The following is an 18,673-nucleotide window of genomic DNA, read 5'->3' on the forward strand; positions in this document are numbered from 1 at the left end:
TAAACATATTTATTTATTAGCATTTTCTTATATAGCGCACAAAGATTCTGCAGCGCTTATTATATACTTTCAGAATACACACACACACACACACACACACACGGGACTGGTCAGTTGAATTTACGGTGTGATCATTCTCCCAAACTAATCACTATTGGGTGTAGTCCTATTGCACAGGATGATTTAAAACATGGGTCGGGGGGGGGGGGGGGGGGATTTGATATATAGTGGGGAAGTGAGACAGAGCAGGCAATGAGGTGCCCGGTATAACAGCCCCGGGTTACTGCCTGCATTCCCTAGTCACAGCTTAGCACACAACATGATTCAGGTTACTTTCTCTAGAAGTGAGAATAATTAGATCATGGCAGAAAAGTCCCCATTTCATTATATATAGAGATTTGCCGAGTCAGACTGTGCTACCGCTAGAAGACTATAATCCAGTGCATGTCAGCAGCTTAGGGAGCCTCCTTGTCCCCGGAGGTAACGCATACAGAGGAATGTAGGGCAATATGTGGGGAAAGCAGGAACTGGACATGTGTGAGACAAGATAGTGCTCGCAAAGCTAGAATCAATAAGATGGCATCAGCCACTGCCAAGGCAGCATCAGGGTAACTTTGTCCATGCTCATTGTAGAAAACATTATGTCGTTGTGAGTTCGGGAACACTTTAGATTGCCGGCGCCTGACAGGTCCATGTGTACATCTAAACAAATTTATTTGCAAAAAAACATAACAAATCCCCCCTTTTCCCGAAGCGGAACATAAAAGAGAAACAGCTAATTAATGGGTCTCCTGCTTGTCTCACCGTATTCCGTTCCTCTGATCAAATGCAGGTATCATTGACGCGGGATGTTCAGACATTAGAGCCACCAACAGCTGCAGAACATCATGAATATTCTCATCCTGTAATGTAGGGAGAGAGAGAGAATCCCGAATGACAAGCTTTGAGTACACATACGTCTGGCTGTACCACAAATACATTTATACTGTGCAGACTGCTGGGCAATTGCAAAGATAAAATCCAATAATTCTCACAAGGTTACAGGGTTGCAGCACAGCTTGAAAGAACAGTCTCAATGTTCCAGGGATAAGATCACCACTTCTATAGATTTTTTGTTCCCAATTTAAAACACCATTGCACACTGCACGGAGACCTACTGTAGCGGTGAGGATTCCAAGCACATTACAAACTATGCTCAAGGGTTATCCGATGGACGCCAACTGTGGAGCAAGACCCCACTGGGTCCTCAACAATATGCTGGTTTGGGCAACTTCTAAATAGCCATTAGTTGAAGAAAAAAAAAAAGCAACATAACATTGTTAAGGAGCCCATACACGCTCTGTTGTGTACGGCTCCGTTCTGTACTATGCGATGCGCGCTCCCGCGCATCACATAGTACGGTACAAAAAGTATGTGCTGCAGGGATGCGATCCGACATGATGTGTGCTGTTTAAGTCCCAAACGGATCCGTTAAATGGACCGTGTATGGGCTGCTTTAAGGTAATCTTGCAACCCCCTCCCTCCCTCCACCTCCTGCTTCCCCCTCACCTACAAACACACACACACACACACACACCCTCCCGGAGTTGGAGCCTAGGTGCATATATAACATAGGGAAGGGCTTAAGCCAGTGGTTCCCAAACTGTACACCTAGGCTCCCTGGGGTGCCTCGGGTTGGTCGTCCAGGACCAATTCAAATAATTTATGATCCATTATTTCTGGACAAAACCAGTGCTGGTGACTGCCAATCATAAAATGTGTACAATCAGAACCAAATCCTGCCCTTTACCACATAACTGAACCTAAGCAGCACATATAAACACAATCGACTTAATTTGATATATATTTTTGGGGGTCTAGGGGTGCCTTGGAAAAGTTCTGATACTCTAGGGTGCAGTGATTAGTAAAAGATTGGGAACCCCTGGCTTAAGCATTAGACCTCCATTTCCGCTGTATTTAGACAACACTAAACATCATCGTCATTTTCCAAAAAACACATTTGCTTACAATCAGAAAATGTTTTGCATTATACCCGAGTTTCCCGAACTCCACAATTACAGTTTACGTTTTTAGGATCTAAATGCTTGAGACCAGAGAGTTCAATAAAATTGAGTGCAGCATTAACCCTTTAAGTGCTGACATCTCCGTGAGAGATGTGCTAAATATCTGCTAAAAATCCCAGCATCGCTCACATTTGTTATATAAATTAAAATAAAAACTGTTGTGCAAAAAAAAAAGTATTATTATATAAAAAGGTAAAAATGACAGGTTATTATAATGAATACAAATATTTGCTTGCCAATTTTCCCAAATTCACTTAACACTCAAAGGGAAAAGATTTAAATTGCAGGTTCATGACAGCTGGTCTGATGCAATGTGCGGTCGGTCCCGTGAGCATCACACCGGAGCCTGTGAGAACTTGAAGCAATCTCTTCAGAGCCGGGCAGGCTTGGCTGGGATCGCAAGTTCTGAGTGGCTCAAGGAGGAATTGCCGGCGATTTCTACCCTAGGGGAGAAGTCACCGCAGTGTATAGGCACCTCTAGTTACCTACCTTCAAGTAGGTAACCTTTAAGATATTCAAGAATGAATATCTTTAAAACCTGGACTGTAAATGTGGATTTTGGGAAACTCTGTATTATGCAGTCAAGAGAGCTGTTCTGACACAACATAAAACCATGAAATATATGACATTATTTATTATTGGATAGTAAATACTATTTTCTTAGACTTCTGTACTACAAACAGATGTGCTTTATTACAGGTGTCGACATTGAAATTCATAGCACGAATCTTCTCACTCAATCATTCAGGTATTAAAGCTATGATGTGCCGTGACTGAAAATGATCCCTCTCATTCCATTCGCATCAGGTACCTACAGATTACTGAAGGATTACATGACAACTGAAGTTGGCCAATATGACAGAAATGAATTTGTACTAGAATATGCGTTACCTTATTACCAACAATCATCCATAAAACATAGAGGCTTCCCATTAAGGCGTTTCATTTGCATTCGTAACCAAAATACATGTACTGTACTAATTAGAAATGTGTCTCCCCCAGACATATGATGCACATTACATGACATCTATGTAGCTTATAAACCAACATGGCATATATTAGATGTTATTCCTGTCATAAATAATACAAGTGCACTAAGCTTCAAAAGTGATCAAATGGAAAGTTATAAACAGCCAGCCAATCAGCTCCCACCTGCCATGTCACAGACTGTGTTTGAAAATTTCAGGCAGGAGCTGATTGGTTGGTTGTTTATCACTCTCCATTTTATCACTTTTGAAGCTTAGTGCATCTGGCCCTTAAACTTTAGTACCTGGATAATTCATAGACTTATGTCTATCAAGATAATAAATTAATAAAAAGGTATTCATAACTAACTCAATGTTAAAATGATATTGTGTATTAGGAATACTTATATGATGAAGCAACAGAACATTATAACGTATGGGTTGAACCAATTCATCAGCATTTTTAAAACCATGGAAAATATAGTATATTTATAACCACCCATGCTACTTTACACTATCCCGCACACATTCTATCTGTAGTGTACCAGCAACAGCAATAAGCACAACATTTATGGACTGAAGTAAACATTAATTTTTCACCGTTCTTTGTATTGAACAAATAAAACTTTAATAATGTCCCCCAGAGACACAGACAGACAATACAATAATACAGCGCGTACCTCGTGCATCGTCAGCAGGTAATTTAGAATGCTCTGAAGCTCGTCTTCCTTCACCCCTCGATCCTGACAAGACAGGAGCAGATGTGTGCTCAGCTTAAGTAACATTTCTCAGGCAAATGTACATTTCTCCTAACACATTATTCCATTGTTAACACTAAACACTAAATGTTTATCACCGGTGGAATGAGACACCAGCGCATTACCCAGACAGACTGTAATATACGTGCGGCAGATCTGTGCCGTGGGAACATGTCTCTGTTTGCCAAGCGGCGCTGACACCTATATGACAACAACGGGACAGATGTTATTCTGACAAGTCTTCATATTTGCTGCAGATGGATTATGTACTGAACACCTATGGCGGGCATCACGAGGAAACCCCAGTAACAAAACACAAAGGGCCGGCATCATATAGGAAAGACGACATTCCAAGGAAGGAACACAGCAACTAGAAGCACTGCTGGTAGCCATAACATATAGGCTGGGAAGATACATTTCTAAAGTAAATAAGAAAAACTTTATTTATAAAAGTTTTCACAGCACACAATGGAAATGATAGACTTGCTTCACAACCATTGAATCTTACAGTGCTTAGTACAAGGACACATTATAATTTCATATCCCTTAAAGTGTACACCAGGCCTGGCCTACCTGTGTGTCTGTAGCGGGTGTGAAATTACAAATCCCACCATACCTTGTCACTGTTATGCTATTATGGAAAGCTAAAACTGTGGCAAGACATGCTGGGATGTGTAGTTTCACAATAGCTAGAGACACATAGGTCGGACAATTGGGAGATAGGCCAAAAAATGTATGTAAAGGTGCGTACACACGGGGGCGATTTTGTATAATATCGCGGGAAATATGGTTGCTAAGCGACCATATTGCCCACGATGGGAGTGTGCACCAGCGATATATCACCGGGTGCGCGCTCCCGTTTTTGCCCCTGTGGTGATCGCTGGTCGCAGGAACATGCTCCTGCGACCAGCTGATTACCACTGCCAGGCTCCCCCTGGCAGTTTCTTTTTCATCAGCGACCATCTCTGGTCGCTGATGAAAAGGAGAAAATGAGCAATATATTGCTCAGCAATATATGGCTGAGCAATATATCTCCCCCGTGTGTACGGGGCTTAAGATTTCCTCGCTCGACAGCATGTATTTCACTCACTAACAAGGACCAATAGCAGGAATGCTGCAGTCTTCAGCCTTATCTGCCGACAAGAGAATACATGTATACACGGACACATGATCTTTTATAGCAAATTAAAACATATTGGTGTGACTTGGTCATGCTACAGTACATACAGGATATTAAGATTGGTACACTGGCGAATGCTGCGCACATACAGTATCTGTATCTGGCACAGGCCACATACAGTAGATCATCCCTGCTGGATCTTAAACACCAGCAACAAGATGAAGGGAACTCCATTTAGAAGCTATTTATTCAGAAAAGTGAAGCAGCATGATGTTTGGAGGCATGGTGTTTGGAGGCATGGACAAATAAGGGGCCATCTACAAGAAATATCCGGTGGTCAGGCGGCACAGCCGAGAAGGGGGCCACGCCCCAAAATCACTGAGAAATTTGGGTACATGGCCAAAGAGGGGGGCATGTACCTGAAACACATTTCACATTTATGAGCAGGGGATTTCACTGTAGATACCTTACAACCTGTGATTGTTCCTTTATTTTGTCATCAACAGAATAATAACGGTCATATAACTGCACACAACTTTTAGAAAGAAACTGACAGATTCTAGGTTTAAAACCATAACCGACTACAAACTCTGGGGCAGATTAAGCTTGGTGAAGAGATAACATGGCCAGGGATAATGTACCATCCAGTCAGCTCCTAACTGCCATTTTCCAATACCAATCTGTAATGCTGGTTATACATCTACAGATTTATTGTCCGATCTGTCTGTCTGGAACAAAAACCTGATAATATCTGAATGACAGGTTTTGGCAGTTTTCCAGCATTTGGAAACCAAACGCTCAACTGTCATTTGCTCTCACCAATTACCAGGTTTTTGTTCCAACCAGCCAGATCGAACAATGAATCTGTAGATGTATGGCCAGCTTAACTTGATGGCTAGGAGCTGATTGGCTGGTGCTTTATCACCGCCCACTTTATCACTTAACCAGGCTTAATAATCTTAAATATGTAATTTCCTCTCTATACTCTGAACACAATGTAGAACTTTAAAATGAAGCTATTTTATGTACCACACTGGAGCTATAGGCAAAACCTATAGTGAAGATCTGAAGACTCTGAGAAAAGTGACTCACCTTAAGAATTAACTGCTTCAGGAAAAGCAACATAAATGCACGTAATGAAATGATTTCCTTTTGAGACGGTCGGGAGCCATCTGAGATGAAAGAGGAACAAATTATTTCAGATTGTACCAAATGTACTAGCAACAGACATATAGCTGAAAACCAAAAGTAGGGAACCCACGGCTGTGCTGGGACTATTAGTTCAACGACAGTGCCAGAGAAGCATGTTCTCTTTGCTTGGTAACATATGCAGATTTAGGATCTGCATTTTTTTACATTTGCTGGTAAAACACAACAATTTGGCATTCGACATTCTGCAAGAAGGTTGTGATGGGAAAGTATCACAAGCAGGGCTGCTATCAAAAATTGTGGGGCCCGGTACGGACAAAACAGGCAGGGCCATCCTTCCCTTTCTTGGACACTTTGAATACCTGGGGAGACCTGTGTCTATAGCACTCGCCGCACTACTCAATCTCTACATTGCATCAAGAAAAATGTGATCTTTGTTTTTGACAAATTATACTTTATTAACTCCAGTCCTGGGCCCCATGTCTGTCAGGGCCTGAGACTGGAGTTCCCTCAGTCCCCCCTGATGGCTGCCCGGGCATGGCCAAACGATGGCACTCCAGCTGTTGTGAGAATAAACATCCCAGCATGCATTGTCATAGATTTAGCATTCCCTAATAGCAAAACTGTGGCAAGGCATGATGGAACTTGTAGTTTCACAACAGCTGGAGGGCCATAGTTTGGACATGCCTGATCTACATACTGTAGACTGCAGCAGGAAAATGGTCCTGGAATGTTCATCATCACGTTAATTAGCCCTGTAGGATAATTGCATATAATTTCCCAGACACCTACAATGCAATACACCATGCGCTGTGATCACACATCAGTCAGTAATCCTGCTGAATAGTGATCAACTAATAAGTAACAGGGAATAGAATCCCACTGTGACAAATCCATACGCCATACCGAAAATAAGAAATTGGATCATGGCAAAAATGTACAGGGACAAATCTTTAAACGCTGAGACTGTCACAGAAAATAACATACGGTAGCAGATAATGGCGATGGTATATTCTATGTGTCCGTCTGGGCACAGTCCTGAGGAATGTTCTGATGCTATGTAAAGGGTCATAACGCTGGTAATAAACAGCCTAGAGCGGGCAGCAGTTACAGCGTGTACTTAAGCAGTCAGCAGCAAAAACTACGTACAACTAGGTACCGTGCTCCGTCATACCCTCCCCGCTAGGCAGATCTGCAGCTAAATAATAGCATGGTAACAAGAGAACAAGGTATGCTAAATCACCAGCACTGAAAATAAATTGCTAGCTACACGGTCCCATGCATTTTATTTGCTCTTGTGTTGAGTTCACAGATACCAGTTTTCCGTGAAATAGGGAAATCTGCATGCTCCAGTAGTGTCGCCTCGCTGCATGCTGCACTACAGATGTGGTTAGTGGATGAGCAATGTTTACAAAGCAATCAGCTCAGTGCTGACATTCTACCCCGTAAGAACAGAAAACCCAATGTCAGACGTACAAGTGTACAGTATCTCTCACGGTCTCGATCCATCAATGCACTGCGCTAACACTGCGGCATTTCTTCGCATAAGCATGTCGGTCTATTATGGATAATAAATTATTTCTAACCGCTCATATCTTTTGTTATGATTTCATTTTTATTTTCTCTTAAACCTTGTTAGAAAAAAAATTACAAAACATTGGGTGATTCTTCATTACCACTAACACCAACAAACATAGAATTACCATATAAACAATGATCTCAACCCAATGACTATATAACACTTTGTTACAGCTGGATTTACAGATATTTGTTTATAGCCCCATAGGCCTAAGGGCAAAAATGCCTGAGTCTGGGGCAAGAGCTGGACACAAGGTGGTGAATTCGGAAGCCCTGCCGGTATTTACATGCCGTCGCAATGGCATATAATTTCCCTTGTGTGCAGTGGGTGAGTTAATTGCATTCCCTTTACGTTATTTGGTGTCCTTTGATATGGTGACATCAGAATGTCAACAAACTCTGAACGTTGACATATTGGGCGGTATTCAATGTGGATTTTGGCGATGTGCAGCGAATCCTGTTTAGGATTCGCTGCACATTCGCCACTGGTCGCCGCGTTCCGGAGCCTCGCCGGCTCCGGTATTAAACGAGTCAGGGGCTCGCTGCCCCTGACCGGCGAATTTGAGCTCCTGCGGCGAACGCCGCAGGGTGCCTGAGGACGGTGGCAGGCAGGGAGATGGAAGTCTCCCTGCCTGCCCCAGAACGTTTGTTCCTCCCCGGGTGCCAGGCAGCACAGGCTGCCCCCCGGGGGTGCCAGCAGGGGACCGGGTATATTCACTACACCCGATCATGAATATGTAATGATCGGGTGAAGTGAATATATGAATATGTAATGAGCGGCTCGGCTCCCTGCTGGCTGGTCTGTGTAAAAAAAAATATATATATATATTTTTTTTTTAAATTAATTATATATTCATGTGCTTACATGAATAAAAATAGCATGCCCAACCTCAGAATAAAATTCCTGATTTTTTGACACCAATTGTAAAAAACAAAACACTTTATTTTAAAAGTTCACATTCCACTTCTCCATCAAAAGACAGCGATTGCTACTCGGTGAATCATGGCGAAAAAAACCTTCAAATGTATTCGCCATCTGGTCATTGAATAGGGTGATTCACCGTTTTAGTCAGAAATTCGCCTTACAGCACAAATTCGCCATAAAAACCTGGCGAATCAGCCTCATTGAATACCGCCCATTGAGAGTTTAGACAAATAACTGTTGACATGGTGAATAGTGTCTATACTGATATTGCAGCATAACCCTAATTGTAGTCTAAACCTAACTGCATAGGTTGGCATAGTGACGGGCGGCCAACATCAAAATGTTAAAATCTTTAACATGTCGACATGTTATTTGCCAACATTTTGCACGTTAACAATTTGATGACATTTTGAAAATCTACATCATGACTGGAACCCATTTTCCTCATGCAAACACTTATTTGTCCTACAAAAACAGCAGTATACAACCGAGAGTACTACTAATTATATATGAAAATTGCCTTTGATTATCAAGAATGGGGAAAATCAATAATACAATGCATGACAGTGACACCAGTAGTGGCATACTCATATCATTACCGCATAATCATTGCCGGCACTAATTTACCATACAGCAAAAAGTATTATCGTGAAGTTACATTTTTCATAACTCGTAATAGGTGATTATATATATATATATATATATATATATATATATATATATATAGAGACTGGGTGGTGCGGCACTCCGCTTGTCTGTGCAGCTGCAGTGAAGTAATAATGCGGTGCCCCCCGTGATTTGGCCCGGAAGGTGTCCGGGATAGATAGATTCTTAGTGACGGCGGCACTCGATACAAACAAAGGACCAGACAACTGGATGGTGACCCAACGTTTCAAGGCTGGTGCAGCCTCTTTATCAAGGTGCAGTAAGACAAATGTACAGTGACATACCACATACCTTTATACCGTCTCCGTGCAGCTCAGCGTCCATTGCCGCGCCGCCTCCCGGCGCTCAGTCGTGACGTCATCGCCCCGTTGTGAAGGGGCAGGCTTTGGAGCGAGCTCGCTCCAAAGCCCGCCCCAGTCGTGACGTCATCGCCCCTTCACAACGGGGCGATGACGTCACGACTGAGCGCCGGGAGGCGGCGCGGCAATGGACGCTGAGCTGCACGGAGACGGTATAAAGGTATGTGGTATGTCACTGTACATTTGTCTTACTGCACCTTGATAAAGAGGCTGCACCAGCCTTGAAACGTTGGGTCACCATCCAGTTGTCTGGTCCTTTGTTTGTATCGAGTGCCGCTGTCACTAAGAATCTATATATATATATATATATATATATATATATATATATATATATATATATATATATATATATATATATATATATATATATATATATATATATATATATATATAAATAAAATATAATTTTGTTATTTTTCTTTGTAATTCGTATTTCTATTGCATTTATAATGGGGTGCATTCAATGCCGCTCTGGGAGCGGCGCCAAGGTTGTACGGCAAGGAAAATCCATCCTCGCCGCCCAGCCTGCTGGTCCTATTTTATGTTCTGGGGAAATCCTTGAATACTGACCCACAAGCTATAATGGTGAGCTATCGGCACTGCTCGCCATCATAGCTCAAGATTCTATTAATAAATTATATTTACAGATGGAGCAGCACTCATTAGCGCTGCTCCTGGCGATAAAATTGTCAATTGCTGCTGTGCTCCATCCACCAAAATGGGGCGCATGCTCACGAGATGCTGGCGTGCCCTGTTCTGACGGAGCCCACCGCCGTCTCCCTGCTGCTCCCCCATCCTCCCCCGTAGCTGCCCGCACTCCCCCACTAAACCTGCCCATCTCCCTGAAGCGGAGACAAGCAGGGAATCTGCTCCCCGCCTCTGTGTGAACGAGCTCACGTGTCCCCATCAGCCTGCGATTCCCTGACCTGGCTTAGAGGCGCCACATCTGTACTACAAATGTTTTGTTTGGAAATTTGGAAAGTACAATAATGCAAATGGATTGCCAGGGTACAAGGGAAAATTGTATCCACAACAGCTGCTGTATTAAAACGATTTAAATATACTTTGTGGATCACAGGATATAGAGTACACTATACACAGAAGAGTCAAAAATAAAAAAAAGCTGGATATACTTTGGAACATCTGAACAATTTCCATTCAGCCCCGATTGCCCGTACACACTGGAGGCGCTGATAATGAAGGCTGGAACTATCATTGTTCCGGCCTTCATTAGCATGCAAGGTGTCTCTAGCGATATCCTCAGGTTTAATGTACAGTACATCAAACCTGAAATCTGATCTGACCAACCAGAATGCATATAGCTATGTGTACCCAGCTAGTGACATATTCTTATAAAAAAAAAAAAAAATCACCAAACCAATTTTGGAAACCAAAACCAGAGGGACTGATAGAGCGGATCAGCAGATGTTGAATGTCTAGCCAGGAAGATCAGCCTCGCAGCTGCATTCAAAATGGATTGTGGTGGTGAGAGTCTTTTCTTAGGAAGACCGGTAAGGAGGCCATTGCAATAATCAATGCGTGATATAATGAGTGCATGGATTAGCGTTTTAGCAGTGTCTTGTATAAATGTACAGACACATTTTGGATAGGTTTTTTAGATGCATGTAAAATTACTTGGACAGATAATGTGAGGACTAAAGGACAGTTCAGAGTCGAGGATGACCCCTAGGCAGCGAGCTTGTGGGGTAGGATTGATTGTTGTGTTCTCAACAGTGATAGAGATATCATGTTGGTAACTACTCTTGGCAGGTGGGAATATAATTAATTCTGTTTTGGAAATGTTAAGTTAAGGGTGGCGAGATGACATCCAAGATGAAATGGCAGAAAGGCATTCAGTGACACAGAGCAATACTGATGGTGACAATTCAGGGGGGGGTAGACAGATTTGAGTATCATCAGCGTACAGGTAACCTTAAAAGAATATTAAATCCAGCTTCTTGCTGATAAAAAGCAGTTAGATTGAACAAAAACAAATCAAAAAATATTTTCTTTATCATCTGTTCTAAAATAAATCTTCACGAATGCTATTTTTATAGCTGCAAAACAACACACGTTTACGAGTTTCAGAGACACTTCTCAGCAGTTTCAATATATGTTATAATTAAAGTAACTGAAGTTTAGCGACAAGGTAAAAGCAAATTTCAGTCGTTTTCACTTGAAATATAATTGTATTTTTAATTATTCCCATTGTTCTTGTTTCAAGAAGGATGTTTGGGGGCCAACCATAACTCCCACCATCTGCGTCAGATGTATCAGTGAGCACTAAATGTAAACGGTCTCATTATTTTGTTCTTGTTCACTTTGGAGATAACGGTGTAACAGCTCCCTATGGAGAGCTCTTCCCTTCTGCGCCACAGTAACAGTACGCCACTGAGCGTGGGATGTTTTATACTAAGTGATTCAGATGCATCTACTCTTTACAGCGACAAAATCTCTTCCTTCCTGGGATAACTAAAATAGGGAATGTTTGCGGCCTCATTCCACAAGACCAGTTTTATGGTCATTTAACAGGACGTACAATTGTGTCGCAGATAATGCTTCTTACACATCAGAGTCCCATAACTTGGTACATGGGAGCTATTCTTGGCTCAATAAGGCACTTAGGTCTCAGAACTGGCTACACTTGTGCCAAATGAGTTTACGCCAAAGTCAGCAATCCAGGCACAACCTCACTTAATACATGGGAGCGCATTTCCCAATCTAGGCAAAAAAAACTTTATATACAGTAATGAAAAATTTTAGTCCTGTACATTAATGCGAATTAAAAAAAGGCTTTGTTTTATTTACTGTAAAATTAAACCACTTTGCAATTAATGGATTCATGCAGTGAAATCCAGAACAGATTTTACATTTTTTTAAAGTACTCACTGGCCTTCACAAATAATGAGGTTAAAAAATTAAAAAGACAAAAAAAACAAAAACAACATCTTAAAAAAGGACCTCAAAACATCTAATGAAGAAAAAAGAAATAGGCTCTAGCTAGGAAGCGGACTGTGATTCTATATAGAATGAACGCAGCCAACACTACTACAGATGGACAAAAAAGTTGAAAACTGCCCATGTAACAGCGAGCCATAAAATTGTCAATATTTCTATAGAACAGGCATGTCCAAACTGTGGCCCTCCAGCTGTTGTGAAACTACACATCCCAGGATGCTTTGCCATAGTTTTAGCATTCCCTAATAGAAAAACTGTGGCAAGGCATGATGGGACTTGTAGTTTCACAACTAAGAAGGGCCATAGTTTGGACACTTTGTTTGGGGCAGACAATAGTTTGCTACTACAGGTTGAGTATCCCTTATCCAAAATGCTCGGGACCAGGAGAATTTTGGATAACGGATTATTCCGTATTTCGGAATATATTAATATTTCAATTATGTATTTTGAAGTATCTTGCATGTATGCTGTATAAACACATAAAATACACACAAAATATTTTATTACCACAGAAAATACACACAAATATATTTTATTTGTTAAAAAAACAAGGTTTCAAAACGTGAAACAAAATGTGTGTACTATCTCAGCACTGAATTTGAATGCCAAGCAATCATTGTCTTGCACATATATAGTGCCAGTTACATATCATTCCCTTAGTAGTGCTGTTACATATGTCCCCAGTGAGTTTTTAGCAAAAAAATATATTTTTTTTTCACTTTCTGGAATGTCTGGTTTTCGGAATAATTCAGATAACGGATATTCGGATACGGGATACTCGACCTGTAGTTACATATGCTTCATGGGCAGCAGTCAATCATACATTTGGACCCCCCTTCAGAAATCCTACGTTTGTCGAATAGTGATTTAGTTTTGGAACAAAATGGCTTTTTATTTCGTTTGGTTAAATAAGTGAGCCTGTATATCTGAATGCTGTCCTTCGTTTAGGCATTTTTTAAAAGGCTACAACATGAATACTGGTAAGTGATGCAATTTATTTGCTTTACAAATGTTTAATTCTGGACAGTCAATTGCAGTACGCATGGGAAAACCTCTATTTTGTGGCACAAATAATTTTCAGTCTCAAGTCCGTCTTCAAAAATATTAAACTGGTAGCACCTCTGTGATATCATCTGTTCCCAGGAGCTTCATAGTCTACATAGTACTACAGCCCACAATATGGATACCATGTTCTGCTGAGCATCAGATCAGCATATTCTGTTGTGATGTAATGAAATGGTGCGTGCAAGTGCTCGCTAAGATGGCTGCTGTGCCTGAATGAGCCGATACTGCACCTGTTATTTGCTGGAATGGGCAGGTGGAAAGGCACTGCTTACATCTAAGGTAGTTTTACAGTCACTTTGTTGCCCACTAGTTAAGAATGTCGCTTACGGATAAACTATATCGTAGTATGATCTGGCCAACTGCCAGGATACCTATCAATGAATAAGTGACACTGGGGCAGATGTATTACGCCTTAACAAGGGTGATAAAGAGAGATAAACGTCCAGCCAATCAGCTCCTTACTGACTTTTTTCAAACACAGCCTGTAACATGGCAGATAGCAGGTGATTGGCTGGACGTTTATCTCTCCTTATCACCCTTGCATTTATCTCTTGTTAAGGCTTAATACATCTGCCCCATAATTCTCAAGTCAACAGTTATTGAGTTTAAATAATTAAAAAACAACCCTCATTGTAATAGAGCACCTCTTATACTCATCCGGCACCCTTTCTCCATAATGTGTATGGAAAAAAAATGGAAGCCATGAGGACTATTTAGAATAATAATTAATAATTGGGTAATGGCACTTTAGATCTTTATGGGAATGGCTGTATCCATCACTAGCTGTTACCAGTGAATGCGTGATTTCTCTAGCATTACGGGATTTATAGCCCTTAAATCGAAAATGTCCTTTCCTGGCAAAAGCTGTCGTACTTGCTGGAGTCAGGCATCTATAAACAGAAGACTGTGAAAAAACACACTAGTGAGCACAAAAGTGTGTGACTGCCGGAAACAGGGCCTAGTAACTAACCTTCTATGACGGAAGGATTTTGTGGTCAAGCCTCGTTTCTGAGGTAATGGCAAAGTCAGAGGTAAATAAACTGTATAACACTAATGTGCATCTATAGGCCATAAAGGGAAGCGAAGAAACATGGAGATCAGTGTAAAGCACATGAAACCTGAACTTATGGTTACCTTAGCACAGTGATGGCTAACCTTGACACTCCAACTGTTGTTGAACTACACATCCCAGCATGCCCTGCATCAGGTTTAGCAAGGCCAAATAGTACATTTGTAGCAGGGAATGCTGGAATGTGTAGTTCAGCTGGAGTGTCAAGGTTAGCCATCACTGCCTTAGCAAGTAATCACCTTTCCATCTGCTGAGCAGAACCTCAATCTATGTATATAAAATATGAAATACTCCTTTAACTCGGAGGTGAAGTACTGCCAGTGACCACTAGAGGCCACTCAACCGACCAAATCACTCCTTACATGGAGATGGCCATCATTGCCTTTGCCATTGATGTTTGCCATCGATGGCAAAAGTGCAACTGGCCATTGTTGGTGTATAACTATGCAATGGATGACCATCAATGCTTTTAAATATCGATGGCCATCCATTTTCTTTGACTGATTGGCCTGTGGTCCAATCAGAATATTGAGGTGGGGCTTCATGGGTGTTCTGGAAAAAGCAAAACAAAACTATTCGTTTGAGCTCGACATCGATGGGGGGAAACCATCTGGTTCTCCCCCATCGATGGCAAAACTCTTCAACATTGGCCATAAACCAAACATCAATGGTCGATGGCCATCCCTACTCCTTAACAGAAAGTAAAAGCAAAATGGATTTGTTTTCAAATATAGGGAGAGGGAAATGTAAAGACGGAGATTGGCAGTAGGAGCAGATAGGCACTAAGCCATAATTTTGACAGGCGTTTAACTAGAAACTGGACAAATAATGGCCTCCAGTTCTAAATATATATATATACACACAAACGTCCATGTACAGGAGGAAGTAAAAAAAAAAAAAAAAAAAAAAAATAGACCAGTCCAGAAAAAGGGCAGCACCTAAATTTGTTGAAAGCAGATTATAAGCAGTGTTCCTTACCGTTTAAACAAGAACAAGCATTCATATTTTAATAGACTATGTTTGCTCAGTGATATAGTTGTCCTGAGACATACTGCCAGGGACGTGCAGTCAGGGGAGGCAGTGCCTCCCCTGTCATAAATGATAAAGAAAATTTTTATAAAAATATTTATAACACATACACTGTGTTTATAAATATCTTATTATTATTTATTATTTATGAGGTGAGGTAGGACACTGTCTGAGTCTAGGAGGCAGCGGGAGCTGTGCCTCCCGCTGACAATTGGAAAATGTCAGCAGCGGGGGCAGGGTTAAGCTGCAGAGTGAAATGAGGCTGAAAAGCCCATTAAAAAGTAATGAAAAGGCGGCATCTACACATCTGCCTCATTGACAGGGACGAACGCCCCTGTCACTGAGGCAGATGTGATAGGACAGTGGATCAGGCTGTCACACACTGACAGCCTGTATCCGCTGTCATGCTAAGCTGTGGTGGCTGCGCGGTCTCCTGAGACCCCACCGAAAGGCATGGCTCCCCTTCCACCCCCCTCCGCCAGTGGAGCCCCTGCATCAGCCCGACTCACCACCCTCTTCCTCCTGCTGCCGTGGCCCTGCTGGGTGGCCCGGCTCCCCAGCCTCCACCCGCCGCCCCAGCTTAGGCATGTCAGGGCGGCCAGGCTCACCTCCTTCTCCTACTGCCGCGTGGCCTGGCCTCTCTCCCTCCTCCTGCCGCTGCTGGAGCCCTGGCATGAAGGGGTGCGCGGAGCCAGGCTGATAGCTCCCGCTATTATCTGGCCACCAGCACACACTGTGCTACACGCGATCTCTCAGCCCGCACCCATCTCCTGTCCGGTTCCTGTTCTGTGTCTGATTCTGTCTCACTGCTGACCAGGGACGTGCTGTGCTGCTTAGGTAAGCAGTATCTGTGAAAAAGGGTGCTGTGTGTGTTGGCAATTGTGGAGGGTGGGGGCTGTGTATATGTTAAGTGACAGAGATGTGTGTTTGTGTAAAGTAATAGAGGTGTGTGTATGTGTAAAGTAATAGAGGTGTGTGTATGTGTAAAGTAATAGAGGTGTGCACTGTATCTATGTGTTTCTGTAAAATAAGTATTTTTAAATGAAAGTATACAGTATGGGCCAAATGTACTAGCCTCTGCGTTCAGTAGTTGTGCAGGATGCCGGCTGAACTCGAGGTTCTTTTAAAGAGGCAGACATTTACAAGGCAAACCCATCCCTTGTAAAGGATTGCCCTCTTAAAAAAAACCTCGGAGTTCAGCCGGCATCCTGCACAACTACTGAACGCAGAGGCTAGTGCATTTGGCCACAAGTGTTTTTTTTTTTTTTAAGTAGAAGAGGTATTTCGGCAGACCCCGTGACGGCTTGGTGGAGTCAGCGACGAGGGGGTCTGTGGCAAGTGCTGAGTCCGGGTTGCTGCTGTGCTGTCAGGCAGGAGCTGCTCTGCCGGTCTCTCTGATGCTTATGCAGACGGCAGCTCCCACACCTGCCTGTCAGCGCAGAAGCAACCCGGACCCAGCCCTCCCCACAGACCCCCTCGTCGCTGACTCCACCAAGCCATTGCCTCACCAAGCACTAACCTCACCGCACGTCACTGCATACTGCTCACATCACTCCAACGCTGCTTAGAACCCCCCTTAGATTACCCCATCCACAGAAGAGATATTACAGATGACTTTGTGTGTTTACAATACTCTAGTAGGGCAGTGCCAGCCTGACTGCCTCTAACTCTATTTCTCATGATGCTCAGCTTGCAAGACAAGGCAAAAGTCAATTGTCTGAGGCAAAAAGAATAAACAGACCGAAGTCTCCATTGCAGATATTCTGCACTATGCTTTGTTCTAAAATGTCCACAGAGATAAAAAGACCTCGGAGAACCTCCCACGCTTTCATTTATAAAGAATCAGAAGAGAAATCTTCGCTTTCTACTTCTTGCATTTGGAGACCTTTTTTTGTGCTTCTGTAGGAGGAAAAGCAAACAGCACAACAGGTTTCATTATTATTGCTTTTAAAAGCAAACCATCCCCTTGAGCATCAAGAAACCATGCATTCTATTGTGCTGCATGTTACACAACGCATCAGCGGACGGCCACTAGACTACGCAGCCCTGAGGTATTTTGATGCACAGGAAAAAAAAAAAAAAGACATGGCAGCTCCCACTTAAGGGGATTCAAGTGGTAAGAATAGCAATGCAAAATAAAAAAATAGAAGCCGTTTGCAAATTTACAAGGTGTATTTTTACAATAATATGGATAAATCACTTTCTGGGCTCTGTAGAACTACATTACCGCAATAACTGAAATCACAAAGTAGAATTCCCAGTTTAAAACCATTAACCCTATTTTATGTCTTTGCATTGAGCACCACTGCCTTTCAAACAACTGCACTGTACATAGGGAGTGCTTGATTTAATGAACAATTGCACAAATGAACAAAAAGGGAAATCATTAACAGCAACAGTGATGTAACTGCTACAGAGTATTTTATAGTGATGCCAATGTCTGGGCTACATCTTGTTATTTCTCCTCTGACATAGACCGGCACATGAGAACTTGTAGAATAGGAAAGACAGTGGGCAGTATTCAATGCTTTTTGCGAGCTGTGACAGCGAGCGATGCTGACTGCTCAACATTACAGCTCGCATGGTCAGTATTCAACTGACCCCCCTGCACATGCCGTTTCCACCTCGCTGGGTTTTTACAGCGATGTGGAAACGGCGTGTGTGGCCGCCAAAACAGCGAGGCTGGTGGCTAAATGCAGCGGGCTCCCTGCATTAGCTGTGAACCTCACCATTTGGGTGAATGCTTGCTGTCCTCCTCCAGTCCATTACCACCCCGACCTATGATCTGGCTTGGGAGACAGACTTAACCCCTTCCCGACATTTGACGTACATTTACGTCATGGTCGGGAAGTACTTCCCGACACATGGCATAAATGTACGTCATGGTTTGTAACTGTCACTGCGTCTAGAGACGCAGTGACAGTTAGGTGATGTCTGCTGTCCCTGACAGCAGACATCCCCCCTCGCCG

The 18,673-nt window shown here is 42.5% G+C and overlaps 1 protein-coding gene across 7 annotated transcripts in view; it reads right to left on the reverse strand.

The window, feature by feature from the left end:
• NBEA (neurobeachin) overlaps positions 1-18,673 on the reverse strand; it is a 564,577-nt gene that overhangs the window by 360,503 nt on the left and 185,401 nt on the right. For all 7 annotated transcript variants that reach the window (XM_083169798.1, XM_083169794.1, XM_083169792.1 and 4 more), the window contains exons 14-16: positions 5,999-6,078; positions 3,709-3,771; positions 805-902 (exon numbers count right to left, since the gene is read on the reverse strand). In XM_083169798.1, the coding sequence (XP_083025924.1) occupies positions 805-902; positions 3,709-3,771; positions 5,999-6,078 (241 nt within the window). The remainder of the gene's footprint in view (positions 1-804; positions 903-3,708; positions 3,772-5,998; positions 6,079-18,673) is intronic.

This window comes from Crinia signifera, chromosome 2, assembly GCF_055691185.1.
Source record: "Crinia signifera chromosome 2, ASM5569118v1, whole genome shotgun sequence".
Classification (NCBI taxonomy): Eukaryota; Metazoa; Chordata; class Amphibia; order Anura; family Myobatrachidae; genus Crinia; species Crinia signifera.